The sequence below is a fragment of the Triturus cristatus genome, chromosome 4_1, assembly GCF_964204655.1.
Source record: "Triturus cristatus chromosome 4_1, aTriCri1.1, whole genome shotgun sequence".
Taxonomy (NCBI): Eukaryota; Metazoa; Chordata; class Amphibia; order Caudata; family Salamandridae; genus Triturus; species Triturus cristatus.
Genome location: NC_140585.1, coordinates 478,074,966 through 478,100,826, shown reverse-complemented (window position 1 = coordinate 478,100,826; position 25,861 = coordinate 478,074,966). Strand labels below are relative to the sequence as shown.

At 44.5% G+C, this 25,861-nt stretch overlaps 1 protein-coding gene across 11 annotated transcripts in view; it reads right to left on the bottom strand.

Annotated features, from left to right (window-relative positions):
- Positions 1 to 25,861, bottom strand: part of PIK3C2G (phosphatidylinositol-4-phosphate 3-kinase catalytic subunit type 2 gamma) — a 2,048,585-nt gene that overhangs the window by 21,315 nt on the left and 2,001,409 nt on the right. For all 11 annotated transcript variants that reach the window (XM_085652678.1, XM_085652687.1, XM_085652677.1 and 8 more), the window contains one exon: positions 9,347 to 9,472. In XM_085652678.1, the coding sequence (XP_085508804.1) occupies positions 9,347 to 9,472 (126 nt within the window). The remainder of the gene's footprint in view (positions 1 to 9,346; positions 9,473 to 25,861) is intronic.

Below are 25,861 nucleotides of genomic sequence, written 5' to 3'. Positions count from 1 at the left end.
CTACACTTGTGTGAACACATGTTCACATGTAACTAGTCGAGAGCCTCCTACAATAGCTGAGCAACAGTGGTTTTGCCATAAAAGGCGGGCACCAGCGGCTTGCATTCTCAGTCCGTTTCCACACAATTTATCGTGAGTGAGAGTCAGTTGGTGAGACTTACTCATAGTAAAAGTCTAAAACTGGGTAGTCAGAAAGCAAAAAATCAAGGGGGGGAATTAAATGAGTGGAACCCATTTTCTACACAGAGTAAGAGGCAAGGTGATGGGGAAGGCCTCTTGTGTGCCCCAGTTTACTAGAAATGATCAGATAGAAAATCTGAGAAATTCACCAGAGCAATCTACAATATATATATAGAATTGTATGTCTTTGTTGATGAAGTATGTAAATAATCCTGCTATTTCTACAGTCTTGATCTGACATGCCCATTCTATTCGATCAAGTGCTTTCTCCACAGAGAAAACACAATTTCCCTTTCATGTTGATTCCTTATTTACAACAGCATGTAAATATTGATCCTGCAGTAGTGGTCTTGTAAAAAGCCAATTTGGGAGGACTCAATGGAATCAGGTATGCCAATGCAGTCTTTGTACTAGGACCTTAGCAATACTTTTAACATAAAATTCAGTAAGTAAATGGATGTTAGCTGGAGCACCGTAGTGGGTCCTTAACAGACTTATGAATGAGGGAAGTCATCATCTTCTTGAAATCTGAGGGCAGATATCAGTCCTTTCAGCATGCAAATGTTGCATAAGAGACAACCATCCTTCCCAGGTGTTTTCTCAGAAGTGTGATCCTTAATCACCTCCGTGATTCAGGTCTCATTAATACTACCATCTAGAGATTACCATTACACAGACCTTAGTTGGGGCAGTGAGTTGTAGTATGACTTATTACAGAAATCAGTATGCTATTATTATCTCTTATCACCAGAACGAAAATGGATATTCCTCCTAACAAGATGAAGAGATAATATTTTCCTTATCCAGTTCATGAGGGGGTCCTTTCGTTAATCTCTTAATATATACTTTTTGTAGTTCTCTAGTCTTTTTCTGAGATTTAGTGATGCCTCTTATCCTTGCCCCTCTGAAATATCTACCATCTATGGTGTCTATCTGAGCATACCAAGTAGAAGCCCATATTACTTGCCAGTTGTCACTTTTCTGCAGGCATTTTGTATCTTCAGGTGTTCACGTGCTATTGTTTCATGGAGTGTGATACATGGTCTAGGTTCAACTATAAGGCATTGAATCATGGTCTCATATGCCTCCATCCAGAATGTCAAAACTTGAGACATCTGCAAGGACAAAGCAGAAGATCCAGAAAAAATAATTCCAAAGACTGATGCTAAATCCGCACAAAGAGAATGTATAATCTTTACCTCTTTGATAGAACAATCAATAGGCCAGCAGAGCATGATCCTACAGTGAGTCTAGCCTTTCAGTGGGATCTTGCTTTCTGAATCTATCCAATAAAAGGTCCTTTTATGTTCTAATCTCCTCCCATAACAAGTCACATCTTGCAGCAGGATACACAAAGTGAAATGTCATTAATATTAAAATATGGACCCATACGACCCATGAGACCGTATTGAGGTTATCAAGATCTGGTCTGTAACAGGAACAGTTGTGAATATTGATGAGGAACACTGAACAACAAGGAGAAAAGAAATAGAGAAACATATCCCCAAGCTATGTTTTAATGAAGAATAATAAGGAACATGAGCAGCCCATTAACTACCTAGAACCAGGTGCACTAAAAGTAGAATGCAATGGTTCCTATTCAGGTAGTTAAGTTACATAAACAAAGAATAGTTGTTCATATAACCATCGACATTAATGCGCATGTAAACTTGAGAGAACAAATAATTGGTTCCAATAGCAATTGAACAATTTTACATAAATGTAATGCATCTTGAGCATGCTCAATGTTCAAGTGAGCAGAAAGTAAGAGTTAGAGAAAGCGTGAAGGTGTGGCACCCAATTTCTGCATGCATTGCACTAATCTGAGGGCATAGAGTTCCTTTAATATGCAATGCACCTGCCTGATTCATTTGCACCTTGCAATCATTTACCGACCATGCCATGCACTTAGCTTTTACTTTTTAAAACTGTGGATGGAGGATCCTATTCCAATGTCAAAAATGTATGGTTCTACTTTTGTTCTTTCTTTTTTTCTTAAGCCAAGTAGAGTCGTTAACTCCTACTTTAGCAGCTAAAGTGGGTTTGCCCCGTAACCCCCAGGCCTGTTGTACTTGGCTTATATTGGCAATTTTGGTCTGTAAACAAACGCTGATTAAAACAATCTAAGGAGATGCCAAAGCAGGGCTGAGGAGTGCCATCAAGTGAGTCAAGTTAAGTGAAAGAGATAAAGAAGTGATGTAAACAAAGAAAATGGACAGTAGCAGCAGCAAATAGTACAAGAGGGAGAGAGGAAGATAAGAAATAATAAGTAACGTGAGGAAAGAAAGAACAATGGTTAGACAGAAACTAGAAAGATTGTAGGGGAGAAGAAAGTAAGGGCAGAAGGAAGGATATGTGAAGAGAAGAAAGAGTGAAAAGAAGAAAGGAAGGAATAATTTAAGAATGAATGGAAGTGTGAATGCATGGAGGGCTGGATGGAACAGTCTACAGAAGAGAAAGGGAAAAAATATTAGAAGTACAAAAATAATGAGGTGGGTAAATGGTTGTAGGGGGTCTGGTGGGTACACCAAAAAAGACAGGGACAGAGGAGGGACAAAATGGCACTTAGATTAAGGGACATCTGGAGGGAGGTATCATAAAAGAAATTAATGAGGGAAAATAACGACACCATATGGGGGATCCCCTGTAAAAACGTATAACAATAAATGAAGAAAAGACTGGGATGGTGGGTAGGGAAAGGGAGAGGGGAGGCTATAGGGGTGGTGCAGTTGAGTGAGGGGAGATATGGGGAAATGCCATATGAAAAAAAAGACAGAGGTGGTTCGGGAGTGGCAGTGAAAAAAGGAAAGGAGGGAAAAATAAATTGTTTCTTCAAATTTTCACCAAGAAGGGCATTTCCCAGGTTGCTTTTTTCAACCTGGTGAATGCCATTCAAAGTGACAAATTTGCGGAAATCAGTTCAACAAAAATGTAAAATTTTGTAAATTTGATACTTGTATAGCGCACTACTCACCCGCAAGAGTCTCAAGGCGCTTGTACGAATACCGCTGTGGAACCCATCCTGGCTTTCCCTGTGAGGCGTCCACTCCTGGGCACCCCCAAGGTGGAGGCCAGGCATCCTTAGCATTGTGGGGGCCGTTGTGGAGATTAAGCAAGCTATTGCCCAGAGTGGGACTCCATGATTGGAATAGGCACCGAGGCGAGAATTTTCAGGTCTGTGGAATTTTTGAGCCCAAGACCCGCCGAGGCGGGGAATTGAACCCTGGTCTCGGGCTAGACCTCTGCATCAGGGTCTGCCGCTCTAATCATTGAGACACACTTCTCCACAAAGGGGAAGTCAGAACCTGTTTTGCTTATGTCAGTTTTACATGGACCCATCCTATGACAACATGGTCACCCACATTTTTTCCTGTTGAATTTCGTTCCTGATTTTTAGACTGTGCACATTGGGGAACTGATGTCAGGTGCCCAGTGTATGTGCTCTGATCCTAAACACATGTGGAAGTAAGGGTAATTCATGATTGTTTTATTTAACCTTTCTATTGAGCCTTAAGGTATGATGTAGAGATACTCCCATGGTGTGAACAGCTGAATGCAATCTGTGGACTACAGCACTTATTGTGCTCTCCACTTGAAGCCTGACTGCTGCATATAAAAGAAGCAGTGTGACCAGTTAAACTAACCCTTTTGATAGGTAAAAACCTACCTTTTAAGTATTAGTAATTCAGTGCTATTTAAGCCTTATAAGCCACAATGTAGAGTGCATGGTATTTAAAAGTGGTACATGTAGCAATTTTATGTTACTATGCCTCTATAGAGACAGAGTCTGAAAAACTATTTTCATCGTGGCAGGTCTATGCAGAAAAAGATTTTAAATTACAATGCTAATACTGCTACTAAAAAATGGGAGGAGCTAAAAAACAAATAATAGTTATTAAACATCCATAATAATGAAGTCAGATTTTTAATACATATTATAGAAAAGTCACTTTTTTAAAGTTACCCTTTACCTGTCTGAGCTGACTGAAGGCTAAATTAGCATAAGCCCATGCCAGCTGCCAACCTATACTCATGCCCAAGAATAAGTGTGAAAAAGTGGTGACATGAGCAAGCAATAGGCTAGTCTGACTGGGCAGAGATTTGTTCTCTGAACTCCATAGAACATTCTGAGTGGGGTCTATGGGCATCCTGTGATACCACATTGTCAACCCCTGCTTGACAAATCTGCTGAGCCACACGCAACACATGAGGTGCACTTGAAAGGAAGAGAATCCTCTGTATAATTGCTGACGGAACCTGCATTTGTCCTACCAGATGTATGTCTCTGGGACAGTTGTGGGTACAGTGCCTGCTTCAATCTGATTTTTTTGTTAGATGTGGAAGGAAACTGATGATTTCCCTTTGACACTCCCGCAAACATCTTCAGCCCTCAGATCCCAAGTTTATCATGGCCAATTACTTTTTCCATCTTGAAAATGCCCTAGACATAGCATTTTGGGACAATTTGCTGTAAGGAAAATAATAACTCCTAAAAAAGTTTGCAGTGTTGCCCCCAGGAACTTTTACCCAATTGTTTAGGGAGTGTCCAGTAATCATCCCCACCCACTAGCTAGTGCCAGGCATAAATGTGGCACCTCAATGTAAAACATCAGAACACCAATCGACTTGCAAAAGGATACCATGCAACCTAAGCCTGCTGCACTTGGTATCAAAGACCAGTGAGAAGGACCTGTGGAAGTTGGACTCCCATCCACTTGAAATCTAAGGAGATTTTGGCTTTGAAACATTTTCAAACTTTCCAACTTCCAGACTTCAGCTGGTCACACCTACTTTCTGATAATAACCTGCATTCTATTTACCTTGAATCACGCCTAGATCCTGGTCTACCATGACCATTGACTAGTACTTCTAGAGCTACTTTCACTTAAATCTTTAAAAATTCATATCTTTGGTTCCCCTTATGGGATTTTTGTTGTTTTGGCGTATTTCTTTCATTCATTTTGTTCTCTATCTTTATAAATTGAAGTAGGATTTTTATTGTGTGTTCAACTTTGTAACTGTTTTGGTACTTTTAAAGTAGAATTGTCAGTGATTCATTTTGCACAATCATGCGTAATTACATCAAATTTCTGCGAGAGTCCACCGAATTCTTCTGTGTGGCAAGGGTGCATTTTGAGCAGTGAAAACAGCACAGCCTGACATACCGAGTGGTATGCAGTGGTTTCTAAACTTTAGAAAACACGACTTATCACTCTGCCCCTGCCCTTACATACTCTGAAGTGATTAAACCTTTTAAGCACTGCAGAGTATGAAGGGTGCTGGCAAGTGGGATATGCAGTGGTTTTTAAAGTTTAGAAATCACTGCATAGATCACTCAGCGCTCTTTCAATACCATGCAGTGATCAAAAGTTATTACTGCTGAGTATTCAAGGGTGCTAGGAAGTGTGTAGTGTTTTTTAAACTTTAGAAACAACTGCATACTTTAATTCTTCTGGCAAAGTGGTAGAATTAATTAATCAAGTAATCTCACTAAAATTCCACCTACTCCCCAGGTGTAATTAAAACCTCTGCCCAGGCCTAATAAATTCTATACACATTCTTGTTAAGTTTAGCTTGTCTGCTCTGTGTCATAACTATTAGGGGTTGAGCTCAGGTTTGAATTATTTAAAGCTTTGACTGGACCTAACCGGATAGTGACTTTGGCCACATATATGACAGAAACATTTTACAAGTTCCAAACTGCGACTTTTTGTGACTCGCAATTAGGAAGTCACAAAATGTGATGTACCAATGTGTCTCAGACACATTTACGGATAGCCAATGGGGTTGCAATTGACCTAGCTCATCAGTATTCATGAGGCAGGTCAGAATTTGCGACTATTTGGGAATGACCTGTAATCACAGGGATACTGGGCTGCTTGGGTGAGCAAACCACCTTGTCTGATTGCTTTATAAATAAATCAATTTTCTTCTGAAATGCAGCCCAGTTTCCTTAAAGGAAAACAGGATGCAATTTAAAAAGAAAAATTGATAGTTTCCTTTTCATTGTTTAAGAGTAGGAAGTGGTCCGTTGGGCCACTGCCATCTCTTAAAAAATGTTGGCACCCACATTTCCAAAGGTGAAGGGGTCCCTGTGGGACCCTTTCTGTTTGTGACTAGGTTACCTGCTTCTTCACGAAGTCAGTAAAATCTGAAAGTTTTGCATACGCATTCTGGTCTTAAAACATTCATACATCTCCCTGCGACTTGCTATTAGGAAGAGACACCTCCTTTCTAATACCAACTCGCAAACCCTATTTTGCGAGTCGGTAACAGGTCACCGACTCTCAAAATAGAGTTAGTACATGCCAAGTGACTCTTTAGTGGTTGAAAAAGGCCTGATTCTTAGTTTGCTACAGCTGAAACGTGTCATACATGTGGCCCTAGATTACATGTGGCGTGATGGGTGCTAATCCACTCCAGCTAATAAAATAGAGAAAATTGTAGCCTTTGCTTCTAGAGCCTTAAAAGATGCAGAACGCAACTATTCCACTATCGAACATTAAGCTTTGGTATGTTTCTATGCAATTCGTCTTTTAAAATTTTTCTTATGGGGCTAACCATTTACACTTTGTGCTGACCACAAACCCCTTATGTACATCTTTTCAACTTAAGGGAGAGAGAATACTCCTTCTCGTATTGCTAAGTGGCTTATTGAAATGGAAGGATAGAATTTCAAAATTGACTATGTGCCTGGCAAAAGTAATTTAGTTGCAGATTGTCTAGCTAGATTACCGTGTGAAGGGGAAGATGGTATGGAAAATTAAGTAGTGAACCTGGTTGGATTAGTGGAAGTCCCCGGTATCTCGACAGAAGAATGGGAAGCAAATATGGACAATGAATTAGCTTTAAAACTAGTGACGGAAAAAATTGTTGAGGTTTGGCCTATCAAGCCTGGCAACCTTGACGATAAACTGAAGGATTTCTGTGCTGTGCTCACTAAATCTAAGGATAGGGCTCCTTACTGGTTCCCCTGGATGGACACGACAGAGGAAGCAAAAGTGAGGGATCGATTAATATGTGCTATGAGTGATAAAACAAAATCTGCCAGAGATGCACCATTGTTACCAGTGATGGTACCGACAAAACCCTGGGATAAGCTTGGTCTTGACATTGTTGGTCCCTTGAAAGTTTCCATGTGGGCAGGGAAATTTATGCTGGTTCTGGTAGATTACCATTCACATTGCAATATGACCAGGGTAGTGGGAAATATCAATACTCTATCCCTGATAAAGTTCCTGACTGATCTATTCATGACATAAGAGGTGCCAAACAGCATCATAACAGGTTATGGTGTACAATTCACTTCAGATGAAATGTGTGAGTTTTTAAAAAAAGATGTCAAAACAACATCTTAAAACTGCTTTATACTGTCCAAGGGCAAATGGTTTAATAGAACGTGTCAATTGAATGATTAAAGAATGTTTACAATTGGCACATGTTTCAGGCCGACCAGTGGACAAGGTTCTTCAAAATATGCTCTTGTCTTATCACACAACACTCAATTCTACCACCCATGTGTCACCCTTTTTGGTGCTCAAGGGTAGGGTTCTAGGAACTACAATGTCTCCTAATTGGTTAGGGGGTGGTAAACCCAAATGGATAAACAGAGAAGAAATTAATAAAATTTTAATGCTGCATCAAGAATGTACAGGAAAAGATATGAATTAAAACATGGTACCAAGAACGTTAACTGGAAGGTGGGGGGTGTGGTTTTGATAAAACTTCCTGAGCCACGGCAGAAGGGAGACTCCAAGTTCTCTAAACCAACAAAAATAGTTGAAGTGAAGAAAAAAGCTGTGGTTCTAGAAGATGGTAGAACATGGAGCATGGACAGATTCAGTCACAGCTCGCACAGGTAAGTGCAGTGGGATGGGTGAGGTGGGGCAGGGCGAGGTGGGGGTAGTGGAATTCGACATATGACGAGATAGTCAAAGTAAATAAATAAAACAACTTACCTTGCGCTCGCCGCATCGCCGACTCGGTGATGCGGCGAGAGCAAGGTAAGTGGTTTTATTTATTTACTTCTCACTATATTTACTTCTCACTATCATGTCATATGTCAAATTCCAATACCCCCACGCCGCCCCACCTCACCACCCCACTGCGTTTACCTGTGCGAGCCTCCACTGGACAGATTAACACGAGCTTACACGCCATTGGACAGAGTGACTCCATGTGATTTGTCTGATAAGGAACAGTATTATAACAGTACTCCCAGGGATGTAAGGGCCCGTGGTGTTCCTATGTGGCACAAAGATTACATTTTTAATTAATGTCTATACAAAGCTAATTTAGCTACTGTATGCGTCTGTCTTGTAATATTCCCATTGACTACCTTTTGACAGTTTCCTGTAATGCAATGTTCTTGCTATTTTATATTATTATGTGTTTCATTATTATGGGTGGGAGAAGTGTTATAGTTATGTTTCCATCCCCTTTTCCTGCCCTTGTGGTGTTCCACTTCTTCACCCTCCATTTCCTCTCCCACCTCTATGGCCTGGTATTTACCAACATTCGATTTGGCAGTTGGAGTGTCAGTTGTGGAACGTTTGACTGACTGGAACAGCTCAGGTGGCAGCGAAGCTGTAAATGTACCGAAGCTGTCGCTTGAATAAAGACTCATGAAGTAACAAACAGTTCCTTCATCTTTCAATAAAATGGTTTCTTCGATCAGTAAATCTCAAAAACTCTGAAAAGTACAACACTTCATTTTGGTGCACACGTGAAAATTAGCATTCTTAATCACCTTTGGAGTAGTCTTCAACCCGAACAAACAACATGTCTCCAAGGACGTTTTTTTGAGTGAAAAACAATCTGGGTTAAAATCATCAACAAGTTTATACCCTACATTGTAATTTCAATACTTTTAAACGTGACACCTAGAAATACGAGATCCCAGTAATATATGAGAATTCTGGAATGGAAAGTGAAGGAGAAAATAAATAATTACTATGGACGTGTCGCTGCAAAACAAGACTCAGAGCTCTTGCACTCTAAAATAAAAAGCTACTTTTGTGGTTTTCCAGCAATGGTGAAAGTACATTTCACTACCTATTTTACTTCAAAAATACAACTTGTGTCGACTTCACACTGTATGTTGTTTATTTTCAGTTTGACAGGAAAAATAGGATAAAGAACACCTGGAGAACAATGGCATACTTACAATTTCATTGTAAGTTGGGTTGCTGTTTTTTGCTTTTGCTTTCGTTTTTCTTCTGCTCACTTCATCTGGATCTGGTAAAAGGTAAACTTCAACATGTGCGCTTGGTGCAGAGCGATCTGGCATATGCTAAGAAGACAAGCATTTCAAATTTATTGGTATTTGGAAATTGTACAAGAGATAAGGCTACCTATTCAAATGAGGCAACGTCACAGAACAATCAAATGACACTTACAAAATAAATGTAAACAATCCCTATGTATTGTGCATTGATAAACTGTTAATATTGGACAATACGATGTACACCATGATATATGTACGTATAAAAACAAATTTGCATCTCTGTTGTTGAATTTACACACTGTGACCTCCTCCTCAACCCGAGTCAGAAATACGTTGTTGGGCAGGCCCTTGGACCAAGGACTGAAGCAACTGATTGACAGATCACAGGTGGGAGGGGACACATAACCCTTAAACAGAACGAACGAACAGGAAAAACTAGTTAAATCCCATAGATAAACAGCGACACCACAATGGTCTTGGGAAACTTGAACCAATAAAACATGTTTCACAGGAGGGGCGCCCATTTTCAAAAACACCATAAAATTAAATGTCACTCTATGTTAGGAACACACAGCCAATCAGAGCACAGCATGTACATTACACTCAGTGATCACATGCTCTTCATACTGGTCACCTGGACACGTACCCTCTAGACCTGCAGTATGTTCACACAAGAACAAAGCCCACCTGTGCTTCTTATCCAACCCCCAACTTATGGCCCTGTGACTAGGCCCAAACTTCTGTTACCCAAGGTATGCATAAAATGTTTTATAGTACTTCAAGTAAAGTATAAAATGACGGCTGAAACCAATGTGCTCTGAGACAGTTTTTGGACCCTGACTCTGTTGCCTGATCTCCCGGCCTCTCTGTTAATTAAACAACTGTTCCTGTTTTGCCAAACGCCTCTAGTCTTTCATTTTTTTCAAAGGTAAATTCATATTCGAGCAAAATTTTGGCAAGCCAGCCAGGAGAGATTGGTTCTTCCAGCCCGACTGCAGACGAAGGAAAAGGACTCTGCCCTTACAGATTCACATCTGCGGAACAAGATTGACGAGCAGATGTCACAATTGATTAAAAGTTCTTCTGAATCTATGGGAAGGAGGTCTGTCTTGAAGCTGCTGTCAGTGGGTAAGAGACTACATCTGATCCTTATTCCCAGCATTAGGCGTATGGCAAACCAGGAAAGGTTAGAATAGTTTGTCGCTTAGACCACTGGGCACGACACTGAGTGTACTCTTTTCTCCGGGTGTGATACAGGGGCTGTTTGGACTGCTGGGCAAGGCACAGAACGTAGACATAGGTGGGATTTTTTTCATCTACTGGAAGTTTCTTAGTGCCATTGGTTTCTTAACACTGATAGTTTCTGAAAGAAATGAGAGCTTCTATTTCCCTTGGACCACTGGGCATGACACAGCCAGTAAACATGACCCCTGGATGTGATATAGGGTGTAATCCGGACGTCAGTGAAAAATGTACTCTCTTTGGTGAGTGAGGTTTAGGTTGTGCTTGGCCAAAGAGGGCCTACAGTTGTCGAGTTGCTCCTTCTACTCCATGTAAGGTACTTCTATCTCTGTCCCCGAGCTAATATTGACAGACCATCGGGCTCACTTAGTTCCATGTACGGCACAGAGCCAACACTCTTCATTCATCAGGCAGCATGCCCTAGGAGTGGGCTAAGTTTATTTTTTGCTGAACATCAGACAATAGCCTGCTCCTCCCCTGGAGCTACCTCCTCAGAGCAGCAACCAGCGAGACACTCCAACTCCATCTGGACGCCAACCAGGGTGGTTCGACCAGTCTGACCCTCTTTGCAGGGACTAGCCTGAAGTTTACGGGATATTTCTCCGAGCAATGTGAGTTTGCTCAGTGGTAGTGATGCTGCGCAGACCATCTATTAGTGTAAACCGGCAAAAGGACGAGGACATTGTTTGTCAGTAAGGTACACGAAGAGCAAGAGATCGGGGACCTCAACTTGTGCATACCCACTGAGTCCCACAGGGCTAGGTGGGAAACCTGCCCAATGCACAGAGGGGCAATGGTGGTGATCAACAGGCCGTGCGTACCCCTGGGAACACCAAGATCAGCCTCTGTTGCCACTCTGGTACCTCCCCTAGTGAGTAAGTGGCACAGATAAGGTTGTCTGGCATTAGGTGATGCGTCCACTGCACCTGAAGCCCCTTACCCCCTGATGAACACAGCTCCCAAGCAAGTGAGCATTGAGGGGAACCCAACACACCCAGAAAATGGTACACCATGCCCCATGCAATGGCAGGCCAGGAAGGGCTTAAACCAGGAGCAATCCACAAAAAATCTTTGCTGGGCTGGACACCCACAACTGAGCAAAACCACTTCCAGGCATGCTGCATTAACTTCAATCCTGGTTCTAAAAGGGATGCTAACGCAGAACACCCTAGAAGGTTGTGGTCCATTTATGCTGGGAGGTCAGGAAGTCTGGTCACAGCCAGACCCTAGAGAATGTTACTACTGCCTCAAAATGGGCCAGCAGGATGACCTATGCCGCCTAAAGGCACACCATGAGCAAATTCGATAGGCCTAAGCCAGTCCACACAAAATCCCTATCCACAAAATCAAGCCCAGATCAACCCAAGTGTGGAGCACATTCAGCTACAAGGAAATCAGTCAGCAAACACACTGGTGCAACAAGGACCAGGTGGTTGGCCAACACATGGCAACCACAGCAGAAAGGGAGCCCAGCCCAGCAAGAATCGGGGCCACAGCCATGGCAGGGAGGGTTGACTGTCTGAAGAAGTAATAACTTTACACAATCGCCCAATCCACATGCATAGCAAGCCTAAGATCACAAACATGACACATCCACTTCATACCACATCAGACAGATCACCACAACAATAAAGACTAGTGACACAGCATTAGGGGAAATCTCAAGCCTTAACTTGCGTTCAGGGAAAACTCTGGGCTGCCATATGTTCGGTTGGTCAGGAATCCATGGTAAAGTCTTCCATCTTGGGTGCCTGCAGAGGCCTAGGCCCCAATCTGCTGCTGGTCTCCCAAAGCGGGGTTGGTTGACCTCTCCCTGGGGGTAGGGCAGTCTGAAGAGGGGGCAGGGAGGCCCCCAACCACCGCATTAAGAAAGGCACCCAGGCGCCATCGTCCAAGACCAGTGGGGTCAGGTTACTATGACTAGATAGAAAGGACCCTGCTCTTAGGCATCTATCTAGTAGAGGCCCCATTTCAGTTACATAGCAAGATGACTCTGTGGTGTCAGAAGCCAGGTTTTCCGTACAATAGGGATAGGGATGTCCCTTCAGAACTCTGTTGTCCTCACACAGATAAGTTACAATTTGGCACCAAGTCAGTAGGTAGGTTCACCGGGGCAATCAGCCATTTCAGTTCATTGGACACTGCATAACAAGTCCCAGCCGTGCACCTGACTCCCGTTGCAAGCAAGAGAGCCTGCCTCCCTCTCTCCACCAATGCTTCCAAAACAGCCAAAGTGTGCCATTGGATCATGCCCTCCAAACCAGCGGGAGTTGCTTGTCACCTAGTAGGAAGCCCCTGATTCCCACGAGGGCAATAGGCCCAAAATATCCTAGATATGAGGGTCGGGGGGGGCAATGGGAGGGAAAGGGGTTCCATAGAAGACAATGACAGCCCCAACACAAGGTGCACGGGTACGCTCTCCACCGCACCCAGCTTGTCGACTCAAATAACATAGGGCCCCACCAACATTGTCCAAGGAATCAATAGGCCCAATCCCTGTCATTGCCACATCCGAATCACAAGCCACAGAGCATCTTCTCAACACCCACAGGTATGCCGCATTAGAACCAACACTATAAGAGACCTTAAGAAGGCACCGAATAGCCTGCAGGAAGAAGTCCAAAAGTAGCCCAAAAAAACAAACTTCCAGAAAAAGGGCATGGCCAAAACATCCAATTCCACGAGGGAAACCCTTGTTGCATGGCACGTGCAGGGACCAGAGGCGTTACATGTGTCCTCGGGACACATGGCAATTAGCCACAATCCGCAAATTGTGACATGCACCCCTTCCCTTCATGTGCATCCTGCATTCGTAGGCCAATAGGTGACATCAGCATCGGTAAACATAAACACAGATGCACGCGCTAGGAATAGTAGGGTATTATAGGCCCAGCAAAACCCATAAAATGCTAGTTAGGTAAAAAGACTAATACATGCTCCCACGGAAATCACCCCGCTAAAACACACACCTCTGTCAAGAAGAAGGGAGGCCTGAAATGACCCACAAAGACAAAACACATGTGCTCCATGACTAAGTGTTCACCATCTCCTAAAAATGACTCCCCAATTGGGGCCACATTCCGGTCCCCCCCTAAAAAGTTACGCAAAATGAATGCACGGAAGGTTCCACTAAAAGAATGGCCACAGGAATTTCCAAGACTGAATAATGATGCATGTTGTTCTAAAAGCTAACTTACAACCCATAGATCTTATCTAGTAGGTCTGCAATCAAGCCCTACGTGCACAGTCTTTACTGCTGTCCATCATCTTTCTTTAATAGAAATCTCCAAAGTCCCAATGAAGCATAAGAGTTCAAGCCTAAAAGACCACAGCTTTTTTTTACAGACAAGTTTTTGACAACAGTCTCTTTACACTATGGCAACCAAAGACAACCTTGCATGCCAGAAAACAGCAGCCAACCCCTCCAGACACCATTCAAAGATCTGCAGTGTTTCAAAAGCTACGTAGTATTGCACCTCTGTAAATCGTCTGCTTAGTATGGGTGTGTCTGCATCCATCCACAGCTAGAAATTTGACAAGTCACATGGAGCCTATCTCGACATTTCCATAGCGCTTGTGTAGGGACCTCTTCCACCTCACACTGAACCTAGTATTCTGCACGCACTACACAGCACATTCTTGCACAACACATAGTACCAACACATGACCACTGTGGGCGTCTAGACGTTGGCTAAGTCATGCTATGTCTGCTCATTGATACCCCACGCTGTGGGTGGAGCCAGACTCTAACTATCAAGAAATAGCCCCGGAAAAAGCAAGATGTCTCATCCACCTGTGGAATTAGGGTTAAGATACAACCTAGTAGAGTAGAACCCCATAACGTAGTAGTAAACATAACCCAGTATGAAACCAACCCCACAGCTTTGCACCGTTTCACTGAGCCTAGCGACATATAAACTGAGCAAGGCAAAGGGCCCGATTCACAGAACTAACTTAAGACAAAATCCTAAACTTACTACCATTTTCGTATTCACAGAAGGCACTTACTCATTTTGGTATTCACAAAAGACACTTACTCACTTCGGTATTCACAGAAGTTAGGAGTCCTAACTTTAGGACTCCTAAAGGCCTTCTGTGAATACCGAAAGTCTTAAAATTAGGATTTTTCTCAGTTTAGGAGTCCTAAAGTTAGGAGTCCTAAGTTTACTACTACTAAATTGAGAAAAATCCTAATTTTAAGGTTTTCGGTATTCACAGAAGGCATTTAGGAGTCCTAAAGTTAGGAGTCCTAACTTTACTACTACTAAATTGAGAAAAATTCTAATTGTAAGACTTTCGGTATTCACAGAAGGCATTTAGGAGTCCTAAAGTTAGGAGTCCTAACTATACTACTACTAAACTGCGAAAAATCCTAATTTTAAGACTTTCGGTATTCACAGAAGGCATTTAGGAGTCCTAAAGTTAGGACTCCTAACTTCTGTGAATACCAAAATGAGTAAGTGCCTTCTGTGAATACCAAAATGAGTAAGTGCCTTCTGTGAATACCAAAATGGTAGTAAGTTTAGGATTTTGTCTTAAGTTAGTTCTGTGAATCGGGCCCAGGATGCGCCGGAGAGGCACCATAGGGGAGGACACTGTGGGGCACCGGGATTTTCCAGAGAAAGGGTTCATGGAGATAGCAAGACCACCATACCAGTGCACAAACCTGTCTTCTCCCTCCTCTGTCTGTGGTCCCACAATGACCCTTAGCGTATCTGGGTCAGTATAATTTAATAACAAGTGGACCCCAGACATGGAGTTCCAGGCCAAGACCTCTCACCTCAATGATGCAAGGGGAAATGAGTCAAGAATTGAAAGGTTGATTGCCAGGATAAATACCCCATGTCAGGAAATCTGAGCCACTGAGATAGTTAGGTACACGTTGCTACAAGGAATGGGGCAACCCCTAATTATACCGACACTTACGCAATACTCTTTGTGTTTCAGAGGCAAAGGAACAATCCCATTTGGCACAAAGAAAAATTGTGGAGCAATACTGCAAGTATCGGATCTGCAATGGGATACCTCTGTGTTGATAACTACCTACCTGGTCATCCCTGGAGAAGATCAGTCCAAGTTGTTCCAACATATGCTACAGAAGAAAATAACCTGTTTCATCCGGCTCGAGAAAAAAAACCCTGATTACTTTGGCTGGGCTCAGTTCAAAGACATTCTGGAAGAATTTAGTCTGTTCTCCAGCAAAAAAAAAAAGAAACGCAGGAGGCCCATTCCCCTTTTCTCCTTGCAAACAAAGGCTAAGGCCCGGTGGTTACAAACAACTAGGTGGGAGATGGTAAAGATGATTAATGATACGAAGCTTGGCCGAAACGCCATAAAGGAAGGAAAATAATTGTCTTAAAGACTTACAAATGTATGGATGCAATTAGAAGGCTGGGCTTGTGACTCCAGTTGAGGGCATTCTATTGCCTTATATCCACAATAGATCATCCTCACGGACTCAGCAGACAGCCATATCATAAGTTGCAGTACTTGATCCAGAAGTCATACATAACTTTTGAACGTTAAAAACAAAACCGAAAGTACATGTTTATTTCATGTTGGAGAGCTGTTTGCAAAGCTTTGAGGAAGGTGCATGTGATGAGGTAAACATGACACATATTTTAAAGGAGATTACAGTCACCATTCAGTCAAATATTGGGAAACAGATACCTTCCCAATGTGAGTGAATCAGCTAAAAGATAAGCAACACACCAGGGGGTCGATTCCGATCCTGTTTTTTTTTTCCCCGTACGACTCATATCCGTATTTTTTTACGTACGAATCGTACAAGTCCCGTACAAATGGCGAAGTACGATTCGTACGTGAAAAATACATACGAATCGCCTCGGGAAAAGTCTACGAGACGTCCCCGGACAGTTTTACAAACAAATCGTAAAACTGAAGTCCGAGCGCGCAAGTACGATCCGTACCGCCCGTCCGAAAACACAAGCGCATGGAAAAGGCTCCGTACGGAGTGAACTTTGTACGAGCCCTACCCCGTGTGCTCGGGGTACGAGTCGTACGGCCCCCCCAGCCTCCCACCCCTCCCGCGTATGTCTGCACCGTACCCCCCACCCCCGTATGTATGGCGCGTACTCCCCACCCCCGTATGTATGGCGTGTACCCCCCACCCCTGTATGTACAGCGCGTACCCCCACCCGCGTATGTTCGCACCGTACCCCAGGCGTACCCCCCACCCGTGTATGTCCGCACCGGACCCCAGGCGTACCCCCACCCGCATATGTTCGCACCGTGCCCCAGGCGTACTCCCCACCCGCGTATGTTCGCACCGTACCCCAGGTGTACCCCAATCCTCACGTATGTACGGACCATACATATGCGAGGATTGGGGTACGCCTGGGGTACGGTGCGGACATACGTGGGTGGGGGGTATGCACCGTACATACGGGGGTGGGGGGTACGCGCCGTACATATGGGGGGTGGGGGGTACGCGCCGTACATACGGGGTGGGGGGTGAACGCCGTACATACAGGGGGTGGGGGGTGCACGCCGTACATACGGGGGGTGGGGGGTACGGGCCGTACATATGCAATGTTGGGGTACGCACCGTACATGATGACACGTACGATGTGGGTGATGGCGTGTACGTCGCGTAGCGGGCCCCCTTTTCCTCGTGCATCGAAGCGTACTTAGCATTTCCGGCACTTTTTGGCACCCGTAAAAATAGAGCCGTGCGGAGTGCTGAAGGTATGAATCGTACTTGCTGGTCTGTAAAATGCTGCCTGACTCCGTGCGGACGTCGTGTACGCGCTGTCCAGGATCAGAATTGTATGTATTTTTTAGCCGTACTCGATTCGTACGGAAAAGGTATTTCTGTACGAATCGTACTTGCTGGTTTGTACGGTGGAATTCCCGGGTACGAGTCGTACGGAGAAAACGCTTCGTACGACCATTTGTACCCGGGTTTTACAGGATCGGAATCGGCACCTAAGTGCATGGCTGAACACTGTATTTCTGATATACGAGTTGCAACAGGAGAGAGCATTCCATTTATGGATAAGGTAAAGGCCTAAAATGAGAACTTTTAGAGTCGTTCTCGTAGCACTAATATCAGAATTCAGGGCCTAATAGTATGCATGGGGATCATAACAACTATACATTTTCATTAAAATACCGCTTTTGAAGCTGCCTGGATGCTCAAACTTCTCTGGCTTATTAGTGGAACAAAGAGCAAATAGGTCACTGGCTCCAAGGCTACCACCAGGCCTACCCCATAATTGATTATATCTAAACTGTTAATCTACAGAGATCAGAATACAGCATTCTTGCGGGGTGAACAAAAGATAACACTACATCACCAAGGTTCATTGATTGCAATATACCCAGTCTACACTGATGCAAAGTAGATGGCAAGAAACTCCTTCCCTGAAGTCGAGGAATGGAGACCCTGCATGATTAAATATGGAATGGTATACCCATTAAAATCAAGGATAATTTTTTACGAAAAGCCAGTCATGTTCGATGACAGCAGAGAAGCAACTACAATCATTAAGAAACACTGTGGGAAGTACAGGAACAGATATGCAGCAAACCCAAATGATTAGAAGGCAGTGAAGTCTCAGGTGGAAGCAAGAAAGACCAGTAACTACTGAGGACCAGTCGTTTCTTCTCTTTATATGCATTTGCACTGGCGGCTGCTGTCAAAGAAAAGTGGTGGAACAGGGCAGGAGAGAATAACAAAAAGAGTACGTAACCTGCTGCTGTCTCGGTGCTCTTCTGCTCCTCTCCCGACAGTCCATGGGCTGGTGCACACTGAACAGGCTCCCAGACTCCCCTATACTCCCCTACACCAATCTAGACATTGTTCTCATGCTTTTAATTTTATTACCTAGCATGAGAGAAGCGCTGGGATTGGTCTGAGCGATTTGGCACTTGCTCAGGGACAGGGAACCAGCCAAACTAAAATGTCCATTTGCAGTGCCCACCATTTCTCCTCCCTGCTGCTATCTGTTGGAATGTGGTTTAGTAGTAGAGGTAGGTAGGTACCTACCACTAGTAATAAGGCTACAATCACGATATAAGTTCTAGTCAAGGTCTCAAATAATTATTCCCTTAGTAGCTGGGTGCCAGCAGACCGGCTTAACTTTGGAGTCATGTGTGTAGACCATTTAAAAACACCAATAAATTGAATAAGGAAGACAAAACCCACAAGATTAAAAGTAAAACTAGCGCTTAGAAGCAACTAGTGCTCAAAAAGTTAAAAAAGGTCATGCTGGACTGGGAGAATGTCAATAGTTCTTTACATTTACTTCTAAAAGTGTTTCTTGATGCAGGAAAGTGGCCTATGGCACCATCCAAGGGTTCAGAAGCTCTGGTTTGCCTCTTGCGGACTGAGACTACAATTCCACAATGCACCTGGTCAATCCAAGTCAAATCCAGATGAAGTTTGGCAGCTGGAGTTATCCTTGTTGATGTTGCAGGTAGCCCTTCCAGCACTTTTCTACCTGTTGCTGATCAAAGAGTCCACTCCTTATCCTTTAAGACAGGCAAATCCCTTTTGTTGTGAAGCCTTGTGAATGCACCAAGTGTAATTCTTATGAATCCAGTCTTCATTTGTGCAGTCCAAGGTTCCAGCAGGGTAGTCCTTCTCCAGATGTTTATTTTGGGTCTTTGAGGGTCAACAACTACAGCCAAGGGCCCAGAAGCTCTGATTTGCCTCTTGTGGGTTTGGGACTACAATACCCACAAGTCACTTGGCCAAAGCCTTAAAAGTCATTTGGACACTGTCTAGCTGGTTTCTTCTTGGTGGAGATGATGTAGGTGGAGCTCTTTTAACCTGTTGCTATCAGGGATTCCTCTTCTGCAACTTTAAAAGCAATGCCAAGTCATTAGGGATGTAGCTCCCAAAGTGTGCAATAGGTGCAGTCATTCAGAAAGCAGTCTTCTTGGTGCAGGTCATTGTTCCATCAGGGCAGTCCTTCTTCTATTTGTAGTTACGGGCAGTATTCTAAGTTGCTGTGCAGCTCTCCCATTTTTATCCATTGTTTCTGGGCGATATGCAGGGGGCATCCATGATCAATGGGGTGCAGGTTGCCACCCTCGGGTATGACCACTTCCTCCGAAGTGTGGCGTATTCTTAACCCATAAAGCACAATTCTTCCACAAGACAAAATGGAGGAACCCTCTCCTGGAGTGTTAGATCTGGCTGAGCAAACCAAGTGATATGGCTAAGTTTCCCTAACACTCGCCTTCCAGCGCCTCTGCTAATTACCAGGGCCTCCTGTATGGCTAGGGGTGCAGGATGTGGTGGTGAGCCTATGCTGCTCTAAGCTGTTATTCCCTCTTTGAACACCAGTTTGGCTATTCCATCCCCATCCTGCTTTTTGCTTTGCTGCTTTCAGTTATCCTCCCACATGAAATCCTTTGTCTCTAGTCAGACCACTTCTCACCTCAACAATACTGTTAGGCACAGCCTGACCAATGAGAGCCTAGCTGTAGGAAGGCTGTATTTTGGCTTATAGAATAGAAAGTTTTGTAACAGTTGCAAGTTGCTGGATTCAATCTAGCTATCATTTTGATACTTTAAAGTAGCTTTTTAGCTCCTTTCTTGCAATAGTTACACCTTAATAAAGTATTCCCATGTTAGCATACAGAGCCATTGTGCTGCAATGGGGAAAAATGACAGTGGCAGTTTTTCCCTCACCAGGGCATTAAAAACATATTTTATAATGTCCCTGTTAATAGTTACAAGGGGGCCAACCCCTTAGGGCATCTAAGGGAGACCAGGGAGGGGGGAAAGGCTTATATGTAAAAATAAAGTAATAGGAGACTTTGGAAGTAACTTCAATTCCAAAGTCAAATTTGCATGCAATTTCAATTTAAAAGTAGCCGGCAAGGCAGGTTTGGCTTTTAAAATGACAGCAGGCACCACAGTAGTGAACATGTATATGCATTAAGTCTACAGAGACACTAAACCTACATGCCCTAGCATATACTAGCTACTTACAGGTAGGTTGTCAGTACCAATTGTAATGATACCTAATTACCATGTACTTTTAATCAGAGCAATCAATCAATCAATCATTTGTAGAGCGCACTACATACCTGCGAGGGTCTCAAGGCGCTGGGAGGAGGGGGCGCTGCTGGTCAAACAGCCAGGTCTTGAGTAGCCTCCTGAAGGTCAGCAGGTCTTGGGTTTGTCGTAGGCTCAGTAGGAAGGTGTTCCAGGTCTTGGCCGCGAGGTGGGAGAAGGATCTCCCGCCGGTGGTTGTTCTTCGGATGCGAGGGACGGCGGCGAGTGCGAGGTCGGCGGAGCGGAGCTGGCGGTTGGGAATGTAGAAGGAAAGTCATCAATTGATGTAGGCTGGGCCGGTCTTGTGGAGTGCCTTGTGTGCGCGGATGAGGAGCTTGAAGGATATCCTCTGGTTGACGGGAACCAGTGCAGGTTTCTCAGGTGGGGGGTGATGTGGCGAGGTACGTCGAGGATCAGTCGTGCAGATGCGTTGCAGTCGTTTGATGAGCTTGGTCAGGGCTCCCGCATAGAGGGCGTTTCCGTAGTCGAGACTGCTGCTGACGAGGGCCTGGGTGACTGTTCTTCTTGTATCTGTCGGGATCCACCTGTAGATCTTGCGGAGCATGCAGAGGGTGTTGAAGCAGGAGGAGGAGACGGCGTTGACTTGCTTGGTCATGGAGAGCGTTGAGTCGAGGATGATTCCCAGGTTGCGTGCGTGGTCGGTGGGTGTCGGGGCTGCCCCCGGTGCCGTCAGCCACCAGGAGTCGTCTCATGCTGAAGGGTTGTGCCCTTCAGCCTGGGCTGGGCTGGACCTTGAGCACAGGCCCCAGGTCTGGTTAGCAGAACTCAGGGCGTAGCCAGAGTCAGAAAACCAGCAACTACTAGTCAAAAGGGGGGCAAAAAGTGGGGGAACACTGTTAACTGGTCCTAGTTTCTCACATTGTCAATCAGGATGGCCCCACCCTAAGACTCTGCTCAGTGAAATATAGAATGATAATAAAATCATGTTATTTTCATGTTTGCATCTGCCAACTCTGGGGTGATGCTCCTCTGCCTTAACGAGGGTGCCGCTGCTGTGCATTTGTAAATAATATTAATATTTGGACTTGCCTAAAAGCACAGGACACATAGAATACATGAAATAAAGAGTAGTGACAGGTATAAATAGATGCAAAACTGTAAAGCTTTTTTCCTGGAAGTTTAGAGGCTAGAATAATCCAAAGAAAACGCAACTGCTGTCACACTACCTGGACAGGCTGAATTACTATTTTATCATGATGTAAGGAATACGTCTAAACCCTCACAGGCAGCACCAGTATTTGATGCGTAAGAAATGAGGGTATTAATTGGGGGTGGTACGTACAGAGCAAAAATAGCCGTAAGCCTTGTCAGGGTTACCTCGTCTCTGGAAAGGCCATCTTAGAGATGTGCCACAAAAACGCTATGTTTAGAGTGGTCTTCCCCAAAGCGTGACTTGTCTCACCTCATTAAATGTGTGCATGTAATCTGTTACCAGTCTCTGCCAAGGGACCCTGAAGCTACAGCGCCCAGCATCACCCGGGGCAGGAGTGCTGCCCACGATCTCGTTTTCGCTCCTGTAGGCGCACTAAAGGGCCGCTGCACTCCCGCAGCGTGGGACACATGCGGACATGCCCGGGCCAAGGACAGGCCAGTCTGCGCCCGTCAGAGACCGGAGGAGACTGGCTGGGCCACCCTCTTTGCTTATGAATGCAGATGACGGTCTGTTAGAACACCAAGTAACCAGTCACTTAACCCAAGATTAGTACCCTTATAACTGATTTGTGCTTGTGTCCTTGCTTGCTAGGACTATTAAGGAGCTAGTGTATTGTTAAGGCACACCTCACAAGCAGTTATGGGCAAATGCACCCCTGTAGTGAAAGACTCCACTACCCGGCAAACTATTTCTCCTTTACAACCCACTGCACAACCCACTGTAATTGATAAAATGTTGCAGAGGGCAATTGGAGTTGTTTCCACGGAAATCGAGAGAGGCGCCTCTCACTAACACCAAACATAGCTCCTACTTCTACCACATCTGACTCTGGCACCCTGCCCCCATCTTTAACACAAACCATAGCCTCAGATCCATAGCTCCCAAGGACACGCGCACAGCCAAGAGCGGGTCATACTCCCAAGACCCTTCCGGGGAGCGGTGGAAAGAAGAAAGGGGGGAAATACAAATCTATTACAAATACGGGAGCCAAGCGGAATAAACGAGCAATGGATATGTTAGCAAACAGAAACTTGGCGGAATCAGGAACTGGGGACTCACTACAGATGAGCCTAGAGCAAACATTGTGGGTGACAAACTTGGTGATGGACCTTAAAGTACATTTTAGACCTGTTGTAAAGGATGAACTTAATGTTTTAGCGGATCGAATTGACAAACTATCATCATCGGTGGACCACTGGGTGGGAAAGGCAGAGTCAACTATTAAGGGAGTCGAGACAACTAAATCCCTGGTTAAAGAGCTGGCCTCGCTCCCCAATAAGGTAACCCCACCAGCATCAGATACACTGTCCGTCCCTGTTAGGCCCAACATAACCAATTTTGAGGATGCAGCTCCCTTTCCGAGATCGCCCCCACCACAGAGCCTGGACCCAGATATCCTTCACCAGATGCTCCCTCGATGCCCACCTTCCAAACCTTCTATTAGGTTACCTCCGCCTATACTAGGTTCATCTAATACACAGCAAGCCAGCACAACTCAAGAGGCCCGTGCAAAGATTGTGCCACACACAAAATTCTGGGAAACACAGTCTATACTACCATGTATTAATCTACCCCGGCCTCTACTCCATATGTCATTGTGCTATCAGAAGTACCCGAGCTGGAAAGGAGGTATGGAGAGTCGCATTCTGAGCTAAAAAATAAATGCATTCACTGGTTAGCCAAATATAGGCATTTCCCCTACAAAGATGTAAATAAAATCATTTTTATACACAGGGTAAGCTGGCTGGGGTGGAGGCCAAAGGATTTAGCTGGGGACTGAGTGATCAACTTTAGGGATACACGGGCTGTGCAATACATTCTAGATTGTGGTTATCAGAGGGAGGTTGGGGGCGTTACTTCTCTTCCCTCCAAGGCCTATGCCATGCAATGTGGGAGGATTGGCCAATGATTGGGGAATGAGTGATCAGAGCGAGCCTATGCCTCAAATTGTCTGGGACCATTCCACATCACTTCTATACAACCTCCCTGTCGCCAATAGATTCAGCCCATTACTTTGGTAGATTGACTAAAGTCCATTAGGCCTTCCCACCAAAGTCCCAGTCGTAACCACAAGTCTAGAAAGAGACTATTGAATCTGGACGGGCCAGCGCAAAAGGGTGGTTATGGAAAGTAGAAAAGCGATAAGGAGTTGGCCCCTTCGGGTAGCCCGACAGATTTCACTCCTATTTTATTTAGCAATCCAAACCTGGCTAATGAATGCAGTTCCAGGGGAAGGGTGGGGCCCAAAGACTTATACCAGGCCCAATCAAGGGCAAGCCTCCCCCTCAGGCTCCTCTAGTCAATGAAGCAGGACCATCAAGCATGCAGATATTATCCTGGAACATAGCAGGACTCACTTTGAAACTGGATCTTCCAGATTGGTGGTCATTCATAGATCAGCATGAGTTATGTATGTTCCAGGAAACATGGGCCAGGGTAGATGCACATAGAGTGGGCTATGGGTCGTATAGTATCTCAGCAGTCCAGGGGGTTAGGGGGGACCTTCTGGGGGCTTGTGCACCTGGTTTGGCATGCACCTTGGTTGCGAGGCAAAAAAGATAGAGACATCTTCACCTGACATTTTATGTGTCATTTTTTGTCTTTTTCTACCTCAACCAGAATTAATGTCTACTCACGGCCGGTTTGCCATGGGCAAGTTTACCCCACTCTTGACCACTTGACCTCTTTTCTCCCAACTATACCAGAGAATTATTAGGTCATTATAGGCGGGGATTTTAACTGTCAATTTGAACCCCTGAACGGCTTGTCCACAAGTATTACAAGTGAGGAGGACTCTGCTTGGGTAATTCCAGATCCTAATATTCCACCGACACGGGAATGGACTCCCCTGGTTCTACAAATGAATGCACTTGTACTGAGCCACTCATTGGGGGCCTGTAATGGTCGATTGGTATCTGATAGCCCTGAGGTATTATACCTTTAATAGACTCGGGCAGGCATCGATCATAGATTATATTCTGGTAGAAGTTAGATCATGGCACAGGGTCCTCAACTTTAAGGTCACTCCTCGCTACGAGAGTGACCATAACGCTCTAGTTTTAGAAGTAATGTCTCCGCTAGCTGAAGGTCATCATAGCACATCTTCAAAATCTGATTCTGGCCTACTATTGGTCAACGGAGGGAGTAGAGTACGTTGGGGGGAACTTGCACAGGATTAAGTGGCCTCCCTATACCAACAAATCATTCCCTTTCTCAATGCTGTGTTCCAACTTTCTGTGACTAGCGGCACCTCCACTTCCCAAACTAGAATTTCAAATAACCATCAAGATTTACTCTCTGTCCTGGAAACTTTTTTCCATATTAGCAAAAGGACTAAGTTGAATTCTAAACCAAGGCATTCGTGGTTTAACAAACACTGCAAGATAGCCAAGCAAGCTCTTTTAGTCTCCATTAGAACTAATGATAGGCTACAAATTAAGGAAGCCAGGGAATATTACAAAATTACTGTAGCTAATGCTAAAATCAACTGGGAAAGTGAAAAATGGGATGCCATTAAAACTGCGCTAGACAATCATGACATGAGGGCCTTTTGGAATTTAATTAACACAGGTAAATCCGATTGTAAACTGGCCATTGCACCAAATCTAGGGGGAGAAGTTTGGAGAGCCCATTTTAAATCTTTATATACTAGGACAACTGAGGAAGTTGGTTGGGTGGAAACAAACCCTATCTATTCGGAGTTGCCCAATCAAGATGTGCCACTCTGCTCATTGAAGGAGATCACAGAGGCACTGGGCTAGTTATTATCAGCTAAGGCGCCGGGGCTGGATAAGATTCCTGGCGACCTTTTTTGCTCCGAGCCCTCAGTCTGGGCTCCCTACCTGGGGTCCCTTTTGAACACCGTTTTGTAGGGCATGGTGCTGCCCCCTACTTGGGCAGGGGCAGGGGCAGAAATCATTCAAATTCATAAAAAGGGTTCACCACTTAATCTAAGTCTTTTAGGGGTTAGCCCAAAAATCTTTGCACGCATACTTCTGGGGCGTTT